Raw genomic sequence first — 19,203 nt, 5'->3', positions numbered from 1 at the left:
TCTTTTTTTACAACGTAATTTTAATTTACATATATATATTATTTTGATTACGAATAACATAAAACTTATAAAATATATTATTAATATTTGCCGTCATTTTGTATATTCATTTTTTTATGGTCAGATTCGAATTCAGCGGCCCCGAAAACCCCAGAATAGTATTTTTTTTCATTCGATCAAAATCGGTCCATTATCAAAAAAGTTAGTTATAGAGTATATAAATATATCAATATTATGAAATTTTCATTAATAATTGTTAAGCACATATTTTCAATGTAAAATCTCGGAAAATTAACAGTTTTTCATAGTATTTTTATACCATGCAAGGTATAATAAGTTTAGTCCCAAGTTTGTAACGCTTAAAAATATTGATGCTATGAACAAAATTTTGGTATAGGTACTATAGGTGTTTATAAAATCACCCAATTAGTCCATTTCCGGTTGTCCGTCCGTCCGTCTGTGAAGCTGAAATTTTTACAGCGTACTTAGGACGTAAAAAGTGAGATCGAGTTCGTAAATGAGCAACATAGGTCGATTGGATCTGGACCTACTGTTTACCCGTGAGGGCGCAAATTAGGAGTAAATTGTATAGTATGTATTATATAAATTGTATATGTATGTGCAATGTGAGAGTAATCAACACTATTTATGCATGGTATTTCAACAATTAACTCAGTCAATTGTTTAATTTCACTTGATTTTTTTATAAATCTGCCGACAAATAGGTTATTTTCTTGATAATTTATATTAAAGTAAAGAGGGGAAGCCGAACTTCTAATCACTTTGGTAGCTGTTTTCGCATAAACGTTTCTGTATGTAGATTTGAAGTACCTATGTTTCTGAATTGACTTCGTTCTGTATCCAAAGATTTTTTTTATGCTAAGCATGCGATCTCCAAAAACTTGTTTTTTTGGTGAATTTGAATTGAATAGTTTTTAACCTTGATGATCTTGAATTGTTTTAAGAAAAACAATATATGAAATTAAAAGCTGTTAATCTTGAAAAAAACAAATCAAAATTTGAGTGACTGTGACATTTGATAGACCCGTATGTTAACAAAAACCAAAATTTTCTGAGCCAGTGACCTTCAATAAAAATTTTTGTAAATTGTTTTTGAACTAACAAACACAAATGATGATTCTTAAACAACTAAAAATACAGGTTTCTAACCTTGAAAATGAGATGATTTAAAAGTTAATGTTCGACTCCCACATAATTTTTCTCATAGCCACGTTTTCTTTTTAATAATATTTTCATGTGCGCATTCCCATTAAGATATATAATAATTATTAATCACATGCGTTAACAATTTTTCTGTTTTCTTAAAAAGACTAATCCATCAATTCGTCTGTTTTTATTTGATAAAATAGTTTTTAGTCATATTTTCCCCGAAACTTAGTCACTGTATCGAAGGTCAACGCGGAAGGGTAAGGGTGTTTTATCTATTTCGTGATCCCCAGAACATAATTGATGAGTTTTGGGAGATGTCGTCTTATATATATAAACTTTTTTCCCCAAACGTATGAGTTTCTCTAACACGTTTATTCTCAAAGATGAAAATTAGGTACAAATAATTTTAATCACAAGTCTAAACTTGCCTTGGCGGTCGTAATACCTTAATTAATAAAAATTAAATGAGTGGGAAATATGACCCTAGTGATGAAGCTCTACTGCTCACAAGTCTTTTGTTAATAAAAATATAATGTTGAATGTTAAGAAATGTGATTAATAACTTTATAAATATTTAAATATTTTTATTATCATATAATTGAAATGTGAAATGGTTCTAGTATGTGTCACGTCACGTTGCCAAAAACAATTTGGACAAAAATAATATGTTCATTTGTTTGAAACATGTTTATTTCAAAAGTATTATTTGAAATTAATAAAACATTGTTCACGGCTCTAAAAATTTATTATTATCTGACGTGAAAAGTACACAATCTGAATATAATACGTAACGAAACTTTCAATGTTGTAAAATGTTAAAGACGCGTTTTTGTTAAAATTTGAAAAACCAAAAAAATTTCCAATAACTTACGACTGGATCTCCGAATTGATATGCTTATTTTTTGAACGAAGATTATCAGGGATGGCAAATAGAAGTTTATTAAATTTGCAAAAAATAAATAGAATAAATCATCCAAATCCCACAGAATAAAAGTATTTATTATACCCTGTTTATATGTAATATATATCAAGGTATACTAACATTAGTCCCAAGTTTGTAACACTTAAAAATATTTATGCTACGAACAAAATTTTGGCATAGGTGTTCATAAAATCACCTAATTAGTCCATTTCCGGTAGTCCGTCTGTCTGTGATCAAGATAAAAAGGTAGGCTAAGTTTGTAAATGAGCAACATAGGTCAATTGGGTCTTGGGTCCGTAGGACTCATCTTATAAACCATTAGAGAACAAAAAGAACAAAAGTTTAAATGTAAAAAATGTTCCTATTAAAAAAATAAACAACTTTTGTTTAAAACATTTTTTCGTTAACGTCATTCGTTATCCGTGTGGGCGCAAATTAAGACAAAACTTTGGTGTCCATTTACCCAAAAACTATAAAAGATAAAGAGTTGAAAATTTGCAGGTACCTCAACTAGTAAACTTGTGGAACCTTCTCGAAAAACGAAAAAAATTCTAGAAAATACTTTCGAAAATTTGCTGCCACAACTGTGTAAAAAGAAATAATGCAAGCACTGATATTCAACACTTTTTACACAGGGTATTTAATCAACTGTTTGTTTTCATTTATTTAATTTGCCTTCTGTTTACAAATTTTGTAATCAAAGTTTGATTGTGATTTTAAGAGTCTCGTTGAAGCAGAAAATGTTACTTTTTTATTATGAATTTGCTTTTGTTCGTTGTATGATGTTCGCCATATATCTAACCACGGTTTCAAAAAATGTCGTCCATTTTTAGAAACATTCTGTATAATTAATATAGAGAATCTATTTATTTCTTTTTTGTATAGACAGACAATTTTTTATCAATATATAATAATAATTGACTTATATACTATCATAACACATTATCTTTAAAAAAATATTTATCAGTGCAAGTAAATTATAATCACATTAAAACAAAAATTTTGTCCATTCTTTCAAAGTAAAAATAAATGTTTTTATACCTCCTAAATAGAATTAAATATTTTTTAACCATGTATACTTCAAATTTATGCCAAAACGAACTTATATTTTAAAAAAAATGCAGGCTTCCGTTTTGATGGTAGTTTAAATCCTCATTTTATTGGACTAAAATGAAGAGGCTAATTATTATTTTTAAGAATTGAAAGCTAAAATAATGTACAAATTATTTATCTGTAAATTATAAATTCAAAATTGTCTAATAAAAAGGTAGCTAAAAATTGAGTAAACTATAAGAATACATCTTCTCATGCAAGATTAAAATGTTGACTAGACCTCAATATATCTTACTTCAAATATTAATTTGATATTGTTGTCAGTCATCAACAGACGCAACAATAGAATAAATGAAAAAAAATTAGCATTGTACATACATTTAAAATTATGATGGGAAAATATTTCGTGTGCAAACTTTCTCAAAATAATTTGACCCGTTTTCGTTTGTTAAAATTATTCTAGTAATTAAAATATCGATTTCAATACTTGTTTGTCTAGGATTCCGTAGAGAAAAAAAATTAAATACTTAAATGTCTTAAAGAAATAAATCCCGTAACTTTGGTACCGGAAGTTAAAAAAACTTTTTATCTCCCAACAATTTCCTAAGCCCTACGTGCTTATTTCTGTACGGCATTTATGTAATTCGCTTTGAATACTTATGCAGAGTTAGTATCCAGCCACGTCGTACATATTTATTGGTGCAGGGGTGAGATACCAAAAGATGTGACATCTATATTTTCACATGTACCGTCCAAAACTGACGCCATGGTTCTTAAACTTACTTTAACATCTAGGAGTATTTTTTTCCTGGTGGGTTATTTCACCGGAAAATTTCAGTATGGGCTTGTGGTCTATTAGAATGGAACACGAGCATTTTTTGTGACACAGAGTGTACACAGTTTTTTTGTTCAGTAGTGTATACAGAAAGTTTAAAAAAAATGAAAAATGAACTAGTTATTTTATGGTAATAGTAGTTTTAGTAACACTTACAACATAATGCTGACAAATGGTTTTAAAGTATACATCGTAAACTGAAATACCCGTATTATGCATTAAAATTTTATGTAATCCTAAAATATGGTTGTAAATACTAATATGGGGTAGGTATATTATATAACCATTGTTTTAAATCATCATTTGTTGGGAGCTATTATAGCTCCATAGTACCATTATAGTACATTATTGACTTAACCCATCATTATTCCCCAACCTATCATCTCAAGAACAAGACAAGAGAGCTATTATTTTTTTAATTCTATTTAAAAACGTTAAAATTTATTGTTGTCAAAAAAGGTTAAAACATAAAAAATTATAAATGTGGAAGGAACCCGAACAACTTTATATGTTAAGAACTTATATCTCCCCCAATATTCTCGAAAAGAAAAAGAGTTGCATTATAGACTTTTTATTTCATTTTTAAAAGGTTTGAAAACAACGAGTAACATACAATATAATAGTAATTATGATTAGCTAATTCATACTTATGATGATTACTTGGTAATCGAAATACGTATTTATATAATACAAAAATTGATCTAGGAAATTGAAGCAAAATCGAAATTTATTACCAAATTCTCCACCAACTACCAAAAGGTTTAAAATCTCATAAAATAAATCTTAAAAAACGTAACTTTTCACATTCATTTTATTTTCGAAGAATTTCGTAATTTTTTCAGAAAGTATTTGAAATATTAATAATTTTGTTAAAAAATTTAATTTACTTAAATATCAAAATATACTTTGTCTGCAATTGTACCTCGTATATATCCTCAATACAATACTGGTATTTGTTGATATTGACGTACCTCATACCTGATTATAATGAATGAAGGTCAAACTAGTTTAAATTAGTTATTAAATATTTTTAATTATATACATAATTAATTTTATTGTTGTGTATTATTAGAGAAAAACGTGGTCGCGAGAGGGTTATGGTGATAGCTCTGGTCAAACAACCTGCAGTGGAGCAGAGCAAACAACAACAACACATCATACGTCGTCACAACGTGCGGCTGGCGGTGGCGGAGGAGGTGCTGGTCTACAGCAACAAGGCAACGGTACGGCGGCGACAGCAGCACATCACGGTGAAACGTGTCATACAGCAGTCACCACGACGGCTCACAGCAAAGTCACCACCGCGGCAGGGGGTGCTAACCCCCAGCCGCAAGGTAACAAACGTAATACAATCTCACTCACTTTTTTTATCCATATTCACATTATTATTTGATTTTTTTTTTTAATAAATTTAATTGAAATTGGAGATATTTTATAGATTTTGATAAAATTGAAAAAGTTATTTCATTTGTTTGTGATCCTATATTTTCTAAACTTTTTTTGTTTTGTTTTTCATCAAAATGTAGAAATTGATGTTTGCAAGTCGTAATACACTACCCGACAAAGAAAATGGAACAATAATAAAAATGAATAATCAAATTCTATTTTTATAATTTTTTTTATGAATAAAGCGTAATTAAGATTGTTCCATTCGATTAAATATCGAATTCCTTTTGTTTTTAGTCAGCATATGGAATGATAAAGGAACCTTCACACGACATATTATGAGATTTTTGCCTCCCGTCAAATCAGTTTAAATTAGTGAAATTGTATTGAATAAAAGACCCCCGTGTAATGAACTAATTTTTCACAACAGTTTTATGAAAGTCTGAAAATCGTATCTTTTAAACCGTAACAGATAGTCCGCGGGACAGAATCCTTTTCGTTAAATGATTAATACATACTTGAAATTTCGTGAATGGGTTCCTTTTGGCCAGTCTACCTAACTTTTTTAAAAAGGGCTGCGTTTTCAAATGATCATGTAACGTCAAATTTTGGTTCTCGGTCTAAAAAAATGCAGTAGGGAATATGTCGGACACTATAACCACTTGATAACATTAATAATTATTAAATAATAAAATATTTTGTCCAACAAAAATACTCCACCGATGAGTTTTTCTACCACCTCGAAAATTCTGTACTTAAGTATTTTTGTAGTTCACTTTTGCTGAATTGTTTAATAATTATTAATGTTATCAAGTGGTCATTTGAAAACAGCATTTTCGAAAAAAGTCGCAGAGAGAAAGTTTTGTAAATTCACCAAAAGAAAGCCACTCACGAAGTTTCAAGTATGTATTGATCATTTAACAAAAATATCACTCTTTAATTCGGTTTTTGATATGAAATTATGGTATATTTATTGAGTTTATGAAAAAATGTATCAAACAAAAGTGGATTTTCTTATTAAAAAAAAACCTTTTTTTGTATTTAAACTTTCTTTTATCTGTTATGTTTTAAAAGGCAGATTTTCAGATTTCGTAAGGACTTTTATTCAACACAATTCTCCTACTGATTTGACGGAAAGCCAAAATAAAATAAAATTTTATTTATTATTTTATTATTGTTCCATTTTTTAAGCCAAATAATATATTTCCAATATTCATACACAATAGACAAATATAACTAAATACTGTGGTCGACATTTAAGAATTCATAAATTTTTTCATTTTAGATTTCAATTCTCATTTTTGCAAATACAAAGGAATGATATTGTTATCGACTTGAGAAAAAGAAAAAAACATGAAAAAACAGATAATCGCCTGTTTTTGTTATCACTACATATTATAAAACAAAGTCGCTTTTTCTGTCTCTATGTCCCTATGTCCCTTTGTACGCTTAAATCTTTGAAACTACGCAACGGATTTTGATGCGGTTTTTTTTAATAGATAGAGTGATTCAAGAGGAAGGTTTTTATGTATAATAAATACATCCATATTATAGTAGAGTAAGGGGTTGAAAGGGATATGCTTCAAAAACTAAAAAAGTTGTGCATAGATTAAGCTCAAATATTGACACGATATACAACCAGCTTCAAAGATCTATTGTTTTTATCTACTTTTAACCTTCGGAGGGTAGAAAGGTGTAGCGAGAAAGTGGGAAGGAATTATCGAATATTTACAAATATACCTAAGTGGGGTATCAAATAAAAGAGCATGACGTGTACATTACAAAACTGTTATCCCACGCAAGGAAATGTGGAGGGAGGGGTGCAAGTGGGGATGTTTCCCAGCAAAGCGGGTAGTTCACAGTTAGTTTAACATATAACAAGAAGGCTTAAAACTGGATTAATGATATTCCCGTTTTTTCCTTTTCATGTACGGTACCCTAAAAAGAAAAACCTCGTAAAAAATAATTAATTTAAACTTTTCGTTTCTGATGATATTTTTTTCGATATTTAAATATTCAATCCAAAATGGTGTTAAAAGATATAAAAAATTTCCATGAAAATAGATTTTATCTCATATAATTGAATTATTTATTTTTGAAATTAGTGGAAATCATATGATGAATATTTGCAAAAAAAATTATTTAGGCTTGATTCACACCAACATGTCATGTTCGTTCGATAAGCCTTGAATTCGATAAAATCGTGTAATATTTACGCTTGGTATATAAAGCATCTTCGCCCGCTTTTGTAACTTATTAATATTATAGTTACTGCTAAAATGCGTATTAAATATATTTAATTCATTAAAGATATTTTAATTGTCGACCACAGGTAAACAAAAAAAAAAAAAATTTATATATATATATATATATATTGGAACTCCGGTAATCCAGCAAACGTTTTACAGGGCAATGTCGAACTATCGAATTTGTCGGATTATTCAGTATTGCCTAAGACCCCCTATAGTTCGGAATTTTTTAAAAAAGAGTACCTTGTAATCCCACAAATCCAACAATAATAAGTTTCTATATGTTATACTCTGAAGTACAAACCATATTTCAATAATAATAGACATGTCGGATTAATGGCAGCGCTAGATTAGCCACCGACCGGATTACCGAGGTTCCACTGTATACCTAACAAGAAGAAGGAATTCCAAAAGAAGCCCTTTAAGTGGTCCACAAATCGCCATTTTGTCTTACATGGAATAATTGATATGCATATTGTTTTCCTTCTAAATGATTATTTTTGAACTTTCGTAAGAGAGCCCTTGTGCTTATAATGTGATGCTTAAAATCAATAATATAAAAATTTTTTTATTTAAAACAATTCTGTACGCATGTAAGTTTTCAGTAAAATTTGCCTAAAAAAATTGATAAAATTCATTTATTTTCTTCTACCACTCCTTTAAAGGTTTGGAGCTCGGTAAGCAGAAATGCTAAGTACTGCTGACAAGTGGGTCCCTGAAACTTACAATTTAGAACGAAAACGGCTTGTGTATCAATTTTTACTAACTAGAAAATGACAATTTCATAAATTTAATATTTTGATCATTTTTATTTTAACGGTTCTTTTTGGAATCATTTTTCATAAGACAATAAAAAAATGCGCACCGGCCATGGTGATTAAAAAGTATGATTCTTAAATGGTAAAGTATTTGATAATGTACCAACTCTTAAAGGTTTCATATCCCATACATCAACTCTGTTCGCCCAGAAATTGTATTTATTACTAGCTGTGAAAGTTTTTCTCATCACTTTAGTAAATTTGGTTAATAAAAACCACAATTCGGGTGGCTTCGTTTTACGTTTCGACCTATTATTGCTTCGGGCAGACGGTAATGAGTTGGACAAAGATAAAAGATATTTTTTATTCATTTTATCACATTAGTTTTTTGACATACTGTCCGCAACAAAAGGTACTCACTTTAAAACGAAAAGGTCTATGACAGATGACAGATAATATGTGATAACTATTTTGTTATTATAATATATTTTATAAGTGACATTTTCTAGCCAGAACATTTAATAAGTAAATTTAAAATACTATTCTTTCTTATGAATTAATGTGTTTCCACACGTAAACATATGTAGCCTAAAAACATATTGTAAACAAAGTATGAACTTTCGCTCTTGGCGCTTGCATAATAGCGTGAGATTTTCTCTCATCACTAGAGTAATAAATGGATTAATTTACTAATTTGTACATTGTTCAATCTTATTATTTTCTCTGGACGATTTATCAATATATTTAGGAATCATGCTATTTTAAATCAGTGAGCTATTGGTGTATAATTTTTTGAACGGAAATACAAAAATCATTATTTATTTTCTCGGAATATTGTAAAAAAAAAAAAAGAATATCTAATTAGATAAACTAAACCAAAAGTTATATCGCGATCAAGTGATAAATAACCACTAAATCTTATCAATAGTGTCGTTGGCATATAACAAAGTAACAACAATATATTCTTCATTAACTTACAAGATAAACAAGCAAACAAATAATTAAACCGGAAGCAGTAAATACTTATTATAAATTAATTATTTAAAAAAAAAATATCCGCAATATTCAAAATAAAAAATATCAAAAAATAGAATTAAAATTTCTATGGTTTTTTTTTTTTTAAATATTAATAAAAAATTAAATAATCAAACAAATTTGACAATTTTATATTTTTAAAAGTATATGGCTATTAAACACCGACAAAATTAGTTTGTTGTTTAAATAATGAACTATGATTTATAAAATTATAAGGTATGTGATTATTACGTCATATATGTAAAGTTTAAAATTGATGAAATAATGAATAAATAATATTAATAACATTAGTCAACAAAATTTTGACTTTGAATTTGTTATTTTTATGCGAATTTCTTATTCATTTTTAACGCCTTAACTTCGAATTCAACTTCATTAGAATCGCATCAGGTTTGTTTATCCTTAAAAAACCATTTTAATCGAAAACTCAACCACGTGTTGCATCATTTTAACGACAAATAAAGAGGAAAAATATTTTATAAAAGCAAGGCAGATATCATCAGAAAAATTGTATTCTTATTTTTTGTCTACATTCATGAAGGAAGTTATAACAAAACTCAAAGTTACAAATAATTTCAACCCTAAATCTAAAATTGCATGCTCGTACTACCGTAAGTTAAAATTTTTGAAAAACCTGACGTGATACATTAATTTTGAAGTTGGAATCGGATTCACTTGATTACTATTTATTTGATTTAAACTATCAAAAGTTCAGATTAAACAAAGTTCTTGAATAAAAAAAATCACTAAAGAAAATAAATAATGAAAATTGTATTTCATTAAAAAAATTTTGAATTAATGCACGTAAACAACAGCATTAGTAGACTCCAAAAAAAATATATAAACATTTTATTCACAGCTTTCCAAATTGAAACCCTTATTAATAATTGTAATTAGTTTATCTAATTATATAAAATGTTGATCTCTAGGTGAATTTATTCCTTCCTCCGCAGGCTCATCAAGTGGAGCAGACGGAGATTACCAATTAGTACAACATGAAGTGTTATATTCTATGACAAATCAATATGAAGTACTTGAATTTCTTGGACGTGGGACATTTGGCCAAGTGGTCAAATGTTGGAAGAAGGGTACAAATGAAATTGTCGCAATTAAAATACTTAAAAATCATCCATCATATGCTAGACAAGGACAAATTGAAGTTAGCATACTATCACGGCTCAGTCAAGAGAATGCAGATGAATTTAATTTTGTTCGAGCATACGAATGCTTTCAACATAAAAATCATACGTGTCTCGTATTTGAGATGCTTGAACAAAATTTATATGATTTTCTTAAACAAAATAAATTTTCACCATTACCATTGAAATATATTCGACCTATTTTGCAACAAGTTCTCACTGCTTTACTTAAATTAAAGGTAAACTATTTAAATATCTTAAATTTTTATCAGTTATTAACTTTAGTTTAATAAATTTCAAACTACTTTAACTAAAGAAACACTTGAAATGAAAATTCTTACGAGAAATGTAGTGTCTTATGAGAAGAATCATTGCTAATGCAGCAATGGTATGGTAAAACCTCACAAAAATTTGCATGACATACTTCACTTAAAGGCAGTTTTCCACTAAAAGAATAGACAGTTGAGTTTTTGTTGTCTTTTCTAGAATATGAAAAAAAAAAACCTAAAATAATAATTTAAAAAATCCATATTTGATTGTTATTATTATCCAACTGTCTAAAATCGCGACAGAATTCAAAAATTTTGCGAATAGTTAAGCTATTATTTAAGTTTGTGTTTTGTTTCAATTTTTTCTTTGAATCACCTATATCAAATATCTATATTTTTTGGTGGAAGAAAATTTTAGAATCCCCAAATCGTGTAAGAACACTTAAACGAAAATCTTTAATTTAAAAATCATTTTTTTACAGCAATTGGGTTTAATACATGCTGATTTAAAACCAGAAAATATTATGTTAGTTGACCCTGTACGACAACCATATAGGGTGAAAGTAATTGATTTTGGTAGTGCATCACATGTAAGCAAAGCGGTCTGTAATACATATTTACAATCACGATATTATCGTGCACCAGAAATTATACTTGGATTACCATTTTGTGAAGCAATCGATATGTGGTCATTGGGTTGTGTTGTTGCTGAACTATTTCTGGGGTGGCCATTATATCCTGGCTCCTCGGAATACGATCAAATACGCTATATAAGTCAAACACAGGGTTTACCCACTGAACAAATGTTAAATAATGCATCAAAAACAACAAAATTCTTTTATCGTGATATGGAGAGTACATATCCATTTTGGAGATTAAAAACACCAGAAGAACATGAAGCTGAAACTGGTATTAAATCAAAGGAAGCTAGAAAATATATATTTAATTGTCTGGATGATATTGGACAAGTAAATGTACCCACTGATCTTGAAGGTGGTCAATTACTTGCAGAGAAAGCTGATAGAAGAGAATTTATTGATCTTCTAAAAAGAATGTTAACAATGGACCAGGTAGCAATATATAAAACCAGTTTATTGTTTGTTTTAATGAAATCTGAAATATTATTTATACTTTTCGTAGTTCTATTCTGACATTTTTCAGATTATTTTAGCCTGCCAAAAACGTACCGGCAATTATTAAATAAAACATGCAAATCGTTAAATAATAAATATTAATTTTATTTGCGGGGGAGTTTTTTTCTAATTTTCTTCCGAAAAAGTTTTGTTACTTGAGGTTGATCGACTCAGGCATAAAGAAATGACAACAGGCATAAAGAAATGACAATTTTATTTTTGTTAAAATGTTTATTATTGGTAATTGTTGCAGTTTGGTTTTATATTTGCAACTGTTCCTTTATGCGATGGATTATCGCTGTGAAAATTCACAATTTTAGCCATTTAAAAATTCACGCAAGCGCTTAATTAGTGGATCAAAACCACGAATATCGAAAAAAAGACATAACTTAGATTTGCTTATTTTGTACCCTGTTTAAATGACTAATGGTTAAGTTTTAAATCAAAATTTAAAAGAAAAATTATATGTGTGGATCCTTTTCATGTGATCTGCAACAATATACATAGAAACGTGTTATTTTTGAAGGAAATTTACCTTTTTTGGGAAAAACTAAAAAATCTCAAAGTCATGTGTTTTGTCTCAAACTGAAATATAGACTGTAGTACAGGATTTCCTTCACTATTTTGATTTTATGGTCATTACCATATACATATTATCAAAAAGCTTGAAGATCTGACTGAACGTAGATTATTTGCGATACTCCTTCGGCCGCCTTTGAAGGTTTTGTATCAATCGTAAGCCTTCTTTTCTAATATTTTAGGGGATATTCAAACGAAATTTCACTAACAAAATAAATTAAAATAGTTCTGTGGGCTGTTGAAACTATAAATTTTCGGTACTTTTTTGAGAGAATTATAACCATTTTATATATCGAATAAAAAAGTATAAATAACGAAATTTCATTAAAACAAAGAAATTAATAAAATTGAAACTTGTATGATATTAACCGTCATGTTTTTCTTTATTAAAACTGTACAGGAACGGAGGATAACTCCTGGTGAAGCATTAAATCATGCTTTTGTTACACTTGCACATTTAGTTGATTATGCGCATTGTAATAATGTAAAGGCTAGTGTACAAATGATGGAGGTATGTCGTCGTAACGATTATAATAATTCTGGTTCAAGTTCACATCATCAATCATCTCAACAACCACCTCAACTAATAACAAATTTTGTTCCAAATTCTAATGGAAATGTTACATTTACTATTAATAATCAATTAACGAGTGTACAACGATTAGTACGTGATAGCAGGGCGTCTGGCTACGATAATTTGGTAAGTAAAATTTTCACAATTAATAAAAGTTTTTCGAATTTAAGTAATATATATTTTTTGCCCTTAGTATACGACACTTTACAATGGAGGGCGTAGTATGGGACGGCAGTATACAAGCGGAGGTGGCCCACAACTAATGTCAAGTCTACTTTGTACAGCTGGACCTACATATCAAGGATTAGGTTCACCAGCAAAACATGTAGCAGTTGTTGCTGCTCAACAGCCAGCGGCTTTACAAATTCAACCACCAATTCTCTCACAGCAACAACAGCAGTATGTACCAGTGAGTGTGGTCGAACCGGGTGGTCGGCAAATGTTACTTACAAATGCTGTGCAAACATCATGGCCTGCAAGTCGTCAAATGGCCATTGTACCTTCGTGGAATCAAATACCTGCACAACATGCTGCAATGCAACAGTCATTATTATCGGAGGCTGGTGATTGGGGTCGACCTCTTATTGTTGATTCTTCTGGAATTTTACAGGTAAACACAAATATATAATATCGAACCCATCAGATTCCACAGGTAAACCCAAAACGGTACGCGTAACTTTTAATGTCGATCAAAGGTATTTCTGGTCACACATTTCTTATACCAAAATTAATATCATAGCATATCGTATCTTATCTCCACCTAGGTTAACTAACACCTTATTAATTATTATACTTGGTTTTTAGGAGCAAAGACCAGTATTCCCAGTAGATGTTCCAACTGAAGTGTACAATACTGGTATTGTTGAACATTCAAGTGGTGCCTGGAGTACGACAAGTGGCAAGCGTACATCGAAAAATTCACATCACTTGATTCAACAATCCGCACCACATCATAATCATCACAGTCATTTGATGGTACCGAGTCATCATCGGCAATCGGAAAAGAAAGAACCAACTCAATTAAGTCCAGTCAAGAAACGTGTAAAAGAAAGTACACCCCCATCTTCCGAACAAGTATGCGCTGTAACTTCATCAAATCGTAATTCACGACGTACAAATAATAATCACAATTCCTCACCATCAAATAATTGGGGACAAAATCAACCTCAATATAATTTAGTTGTTCACTCAAGTAACAAACATCATTCGGATCAACATCAAGTTGTTCCATCGTCGACCACGAATAATAAACAAAATCGACAACAAACGATTACAATACGCGATACACCGTCACCGGTGTCAGTAATCACAATATCCGATAGCGAAGATGAAGCCCCAACTAAATCGAGCGTAACGAGTGGTGGTAGTACTTCGAAATCATCACATCGAGCGATTACAATACCTGAAGTTGTACCACAAACTAATTCACACTCATCTTCAGGTTCATCGTCATCACGCAGTCAACGTAAAAATGTGATATCATGTGTTACAGTTGGTGATAGTGACGGTGAAGAACAGCGTAGTCCGCAAATACAAATTCAATCAAATCAGAACCAGAGTGGTTCTCATCACTCTCAACAACAGCAAGTTTATTATCAACAACAAATGATTAAACATGAACCACAATCAGTTCAACCTCAGATATCTTCACAGCAGTACAATTATGCATCATCTCAATCACAAAAGAAGCGCTTATTAGCTAAAGCTCAATCTGAATGCATGCTCAACAATGTATCAACGAAACAAGAGCCAGGTACATCTAATGATGGCAGCAGTGGTTACCATTCTAGATCCAACGAATATTTAATTCAACAACAACCGACACACATATCCAGCGGATCTCATTGCAATTCGGCATGTAAAGAAGCGGCAGCAAATAATTCTGCAGCTGGATATCAATACGTAACAACTGATGGTCATGGACAAGAGCATATTGTGTATTCAAATGGAAAGAAACGTGTTTCATGGGCACCACCTCCACCAGTAGCGCATGCACCATCTGGTGTACATAAACGTGAATCAGTTGCGGTGCCTGTTGTTACGCATCGAGATTACCATGTACCTGTTCAAACGCATAAAGAGTATATACAGCCGCCAGCTGCACATACAAATCGTGAACAACATTTATTAGCGGCAACTGCACCATCAGCTAAAGGATGGGGACCAACACACCAATCGTTGCATCCTGGTTATGGGTGAGTAATTTATGCGTTTCGTATATTTTAACAACCTTCTAAAAACTAAGGGAGATTTACACGATCATATAAATAAAAAACTATTATAGCTTTTTTTTATTTTAAAACCTAACCTTAAGAATAATTTCAACGAAACCTAATCATTTGCGTGCTTTTGAGGAGTGTACTGTAACTTGTTTGCTACATAGCTCATCTAATTCATTGTTGTTTCGTCACATATTAATCTGAGCATATCCTTAATTGCTTATTATCTTAATTCAAAAACATTTTTTTCATAAGTGACAACCACCTCAAGAAAGTATTAATAATAGCGCTCGCGTGAAACTTTTGGCTGCTAATATTCGTTTATTTTCAATTACCGTTGCTCAATTGTACATCAAAGTAAGGTATAATCAAGAGAGCTAAAACTGGTAAATGGTCCGTATCTCTCATTTCTATTATAGCTGTGCATACAGTGGCGAGGAAAAGGAAAGTTCAACAAAAAAAGAGTGCAAATGTGTAGGAGAAGGTCGCCAAGTTGATTTACGAAAGAGAAAAAAAAGAGGAGGAAAGGCAAATTTATACGAAAGTGTCACATAAGGGGACGCCAAGGTGATTTAATATGAGTCTCAACAATTGTATTTTCTAAAGGACCTACAGGGGTTAATCAAGGCCCTGTATGCATCTATTTAGATTTTTTCCCAAATCCGTATTTTCATATTTTTTTAAAGGTTGCTTATTTCTTGTAAATATTATAACATCCTGCGTAGAAGCCTCATATTTGTCTTCACCCTTTCTGTTGGTGATATTTCATCTTCATGGCTTGTTCTCTTGAATTTCAACATAGTGATTAAATTGCGTTATTGAAACGACAACATTACATTTTTCCATACCTATTTTTTATAGGAAAATTATTTCGTTTTGAGGCTATTTCTTTTAAAAGTTGTTATTATTCACGAGTGTGTTAAAATTAAGTTTAATAAAAATTTATAATTATTGCATGAAATTATCAATTATAAAAGGGAAGCATGCTTTAGTTTTTGGATTTTTTTGGGCTAATTCGCATAATTTAAATTAACAATATTAACAATAATTATCAGTGATTAATGTTTCATTTTTTTCTAATTTTCAACATTTTTTCCTTATTCCACAAGTATCGACTACATCCGTTTTCCTTCCCATATTATTTAGCAGATTTTGAAATCATTCTTTTTTATTAGAATTATTATTGATTTTCTTTAATTTTAATGTACTATAATATTTGAAAATAACGCACTGCACAAAATCAGTTGCATCGTTTAATTAATAATCAAAGTTAATTTACTATTTATAGAGTAGTTTCCTGATGTCGAATTTGCCACATTAGCCATAAAATTGTAAAAGTGGACTTCATACCATAACAAAATTTCAAAGTTGATTAAAAAATGAAGAAATTTAATCGAAAATTGTTGCCTGTCTCTTTTTTGAAAAACAAAGTTTTGTATGTAATCTCTTTGGCGATACTATGCAATGACGGCACTAGTCGATATTTTCCTCTTTGTTTAGGAGTTCTCTCTACTCGACCTATATTTTCATAAAAAATTATCAAAAAACATTTCTGTTTTTCATGAAAAAGGTCTATTATTTAACTTCTCCAAAATCAAAATTTATTTACACCATACGTCCGTGAATTGGTTAATTAACTCTGTATTGTATAGGAACCAACTGTTAAGTCTTTTCGTCTTGTAAATTTGGAGAAATATACTCTAATGATGTCGTATGTTCATCGAATGTTGCAACCCTTAAAATTAAATTGTTAATATCTGCTCGTTTCTCCTATTTATACTCTTTTCTTTATCCTTGCGCGTGTCCTTTGTCCTTCTTTCATGTTTGACGCTTCATTATTTTCTTATTTTTTTAAGTAAAATGAGTACTAATTTTCTGAATAATCATTTCTTTAATAAACATTCATAGTTTGAGTGACGAGTGAATTTTCATTTGTTTTCAATATGAAGTATTGTATGAATGGGGATGTAGTTTAGTAAATTAGACTCCAATACAACAATTATTATTGTTGTATTTGTAGACACAGCAGTGCACATCTATCTCCACAACCGCTGAGTCATCATGCAACGGCACGGCTGAGTCCGCTTGCCGCTGCAGCTGGTCAGCCTTTGTATCATCAAGCAGAGTTGTATCGACGACCTGCTGTATACGTCACAAGTCAGCCTGCATATCTTTCAGCAACACATCAGGTGCCATTTGCTGCTGCTGCGGGGTAAGTTTATCACAGTCCAAACTGAAACTTTAAGCTGTAAACTTCTTCTTTTTTTGTTTTCTTTTAGTAATTATAATGGAAAGATAATTTTAAACTATTTTAGTCGTTATTTAGATTTTATATTGTGTATTGTTCTGAATATTTAGTATCTATAGTTTTTGTTAGTTCCTCGAAACATGTTTTGATTGATAAAAGTGGGTAGAAATGTTATTCGTCAATTACTTTGCATGATTGTAGCTTTAAATCAACTGAAATATTTTAATTTTTTAAATTGAAAATTTGTACAGCGGTCGCCAACTTTTATTTTAGTATGTAAACATTGAATAACTTTGACATTTGTCATCAACAACCAAGGAGTTTCAATAAACTGGTTGAAGTGCCCAGAATCCAAAAGTTTCGTATGGTTAAACAACAGTCACTCGAATAGTTGACACTGAACCTAAATTTTGGAAACAAATTTTGATGACCGACAAGGCCCATTTCAGATCCTCTAGAGGCGTTCATAAGTAAAATTGCCGCATTTAGGGGACGGAGAATTTACTCGAGATTCATGAAACGCCATTACATGCCCAAAAAACACTTTTTAGACCAAAACGCAGCAGAAAGGTCACATTTTGTGTCGGTCACTTGATTGATGTTGTATTCAAAAACTAGTCAAAATAAATTGCAAAGGACCAAATTGAATAAAAATACCTCATATACAGAAATCGGTTGTTTTTTTTTCAAAATTATTCAATATTTACATACTGACATAAAAGCTGGCGCACCCGTTATTATTTAACTCTTCGTGTGTCTGATAAAAATTTGAAATAAATTGTGTGTCTATCAACTATTTAAAAGTAGCACAATTTTGAAATTGTCAGGAATCTACTCAAGCATGCGAATAAAAAATGCGTTAAAATATATGATAATCACTAAAAAATTACCTCTCCTCGACAAAGTTCAAATGTTGTTCAAAACCTTTAGAATCCGCTGGATTAAAAAATATAAAATTGCGTCGTGATTTGAAAACTTAAACAATACTTATTATCTTTTATAGTCGAGCATTACCACCGCCTGCACACCATTCAAGCGCCCGCCCCGTTTTAGCAGCACATCCGGGCCATCCATTACCTGCGCATATGCAATTTCCATCACACGCGCAAGTAGCTGCAGCAACCGCACCATATGGATTTGGTCCATTATCACCAACAAAACCACAACATTACCATCAACCAAGTTTATGGTTTACTGAATAACAATCAACTTCGCCAAAAATAAGGCATATTATTTTACGTTGTTAAAACGAAACAAAAACAATTTAAAGAAAACAAACTTGTATGAGACAAGTCTTTGTTAAAACGATTAATTGAGAAAAAATGAACTGTAATTTTTTTTTCTTTTTATTTTTTTTTAAAGTACACATGCATGTCTTGATTAAATAGACAATAAATAACTGAAACCAAATTATTAATTATTAAGTATAACATAAAATTATGTTCAAAATAATTAATTTTATATTAAATATTAATTATAGTTTACTACAATTGTGAATTCTTCGTTTAAGAATTATGTGTTTTTATAAATAATTTAAAATATTTTTATCAATTATTATAATTTATTTAGTCTTTCAATAATATATTTTCAATTTTTTTTGTTTCTTTTAATTCTAAAACTATATTGATTAAATA

General features: G+C 30.3%; 1 protein-coding gene across 4 annotated transcripts in view; it reads left to right on the top strand.

Moving 5' to 3' along the window:
- The window catches only part of LOC123297377 (homeodomain-interacting protein kinase 2), a 51,215-nt gene extending 32,248 nt beyond the window's left edge, over positions 1-18,967 (top strand). For 2 of the 4 annotated variants that reach the window (XM_044879013.1, XM_044879015.1), the window contains exons 3-10: positions 5,053-5,323; positions 10,362-10,786; positions 11,299-11,889; positions 12,929-13,228; positions 13,296-13,712; positions 13,907-15,297; positions 17,342-17,533; positions 18,573-18,967. In XM_044879013.1, the coding sequence (XP_044734948.1) occupies positions 5,053-5,323; positions 10,362-10,786; positions 11,299-11,889; positions 12,929-13,228; positions 13,296-13,712; positions 13,907-15,297; positions 17,342-17,533; positions 18,573-18,771 (3,786 nt within the window). In that variant the 3' untranslated portion in view covers positions 18,772-18,967. The remainder of the gene's footprint in view (positions 1-5,052; positions 5,324-10,361; positions 10,787-11,298; positions 11,890-12,928; positions 13,229-13,295; positions 13,713-13,906; positions 15,298-17,341; positions 17,534-18,572) is intronic. The other 2 variants (XM_044879014.1, XM_044879016.1) reach the window with 2 other exon arrangements.
- The last annotated feature ends 236 nt before the right edge of the window (positions 18,968-19,203 follow it).

The sequence above is a fragment of the Chrysoperla carnea genome, chromosome 4, assembly GCF_905475395.1.
Source record: "Chrysoperla carnea chromosome 4, inChrCarn1.1, whole genome shotgun sequence".
Taxonomy (NCBI): Eukaryota; Metazoa; Arthropoda; class Insecta; order Neuroptera; family Chrysopidae; genus Chrysoperla; species Chrysoperla carnea.
The sequence above is the reverse complement of the archived record's forward strand: the minus strand, read 5'-3'. Positions and strand labels throughout refer to the sequence as shown.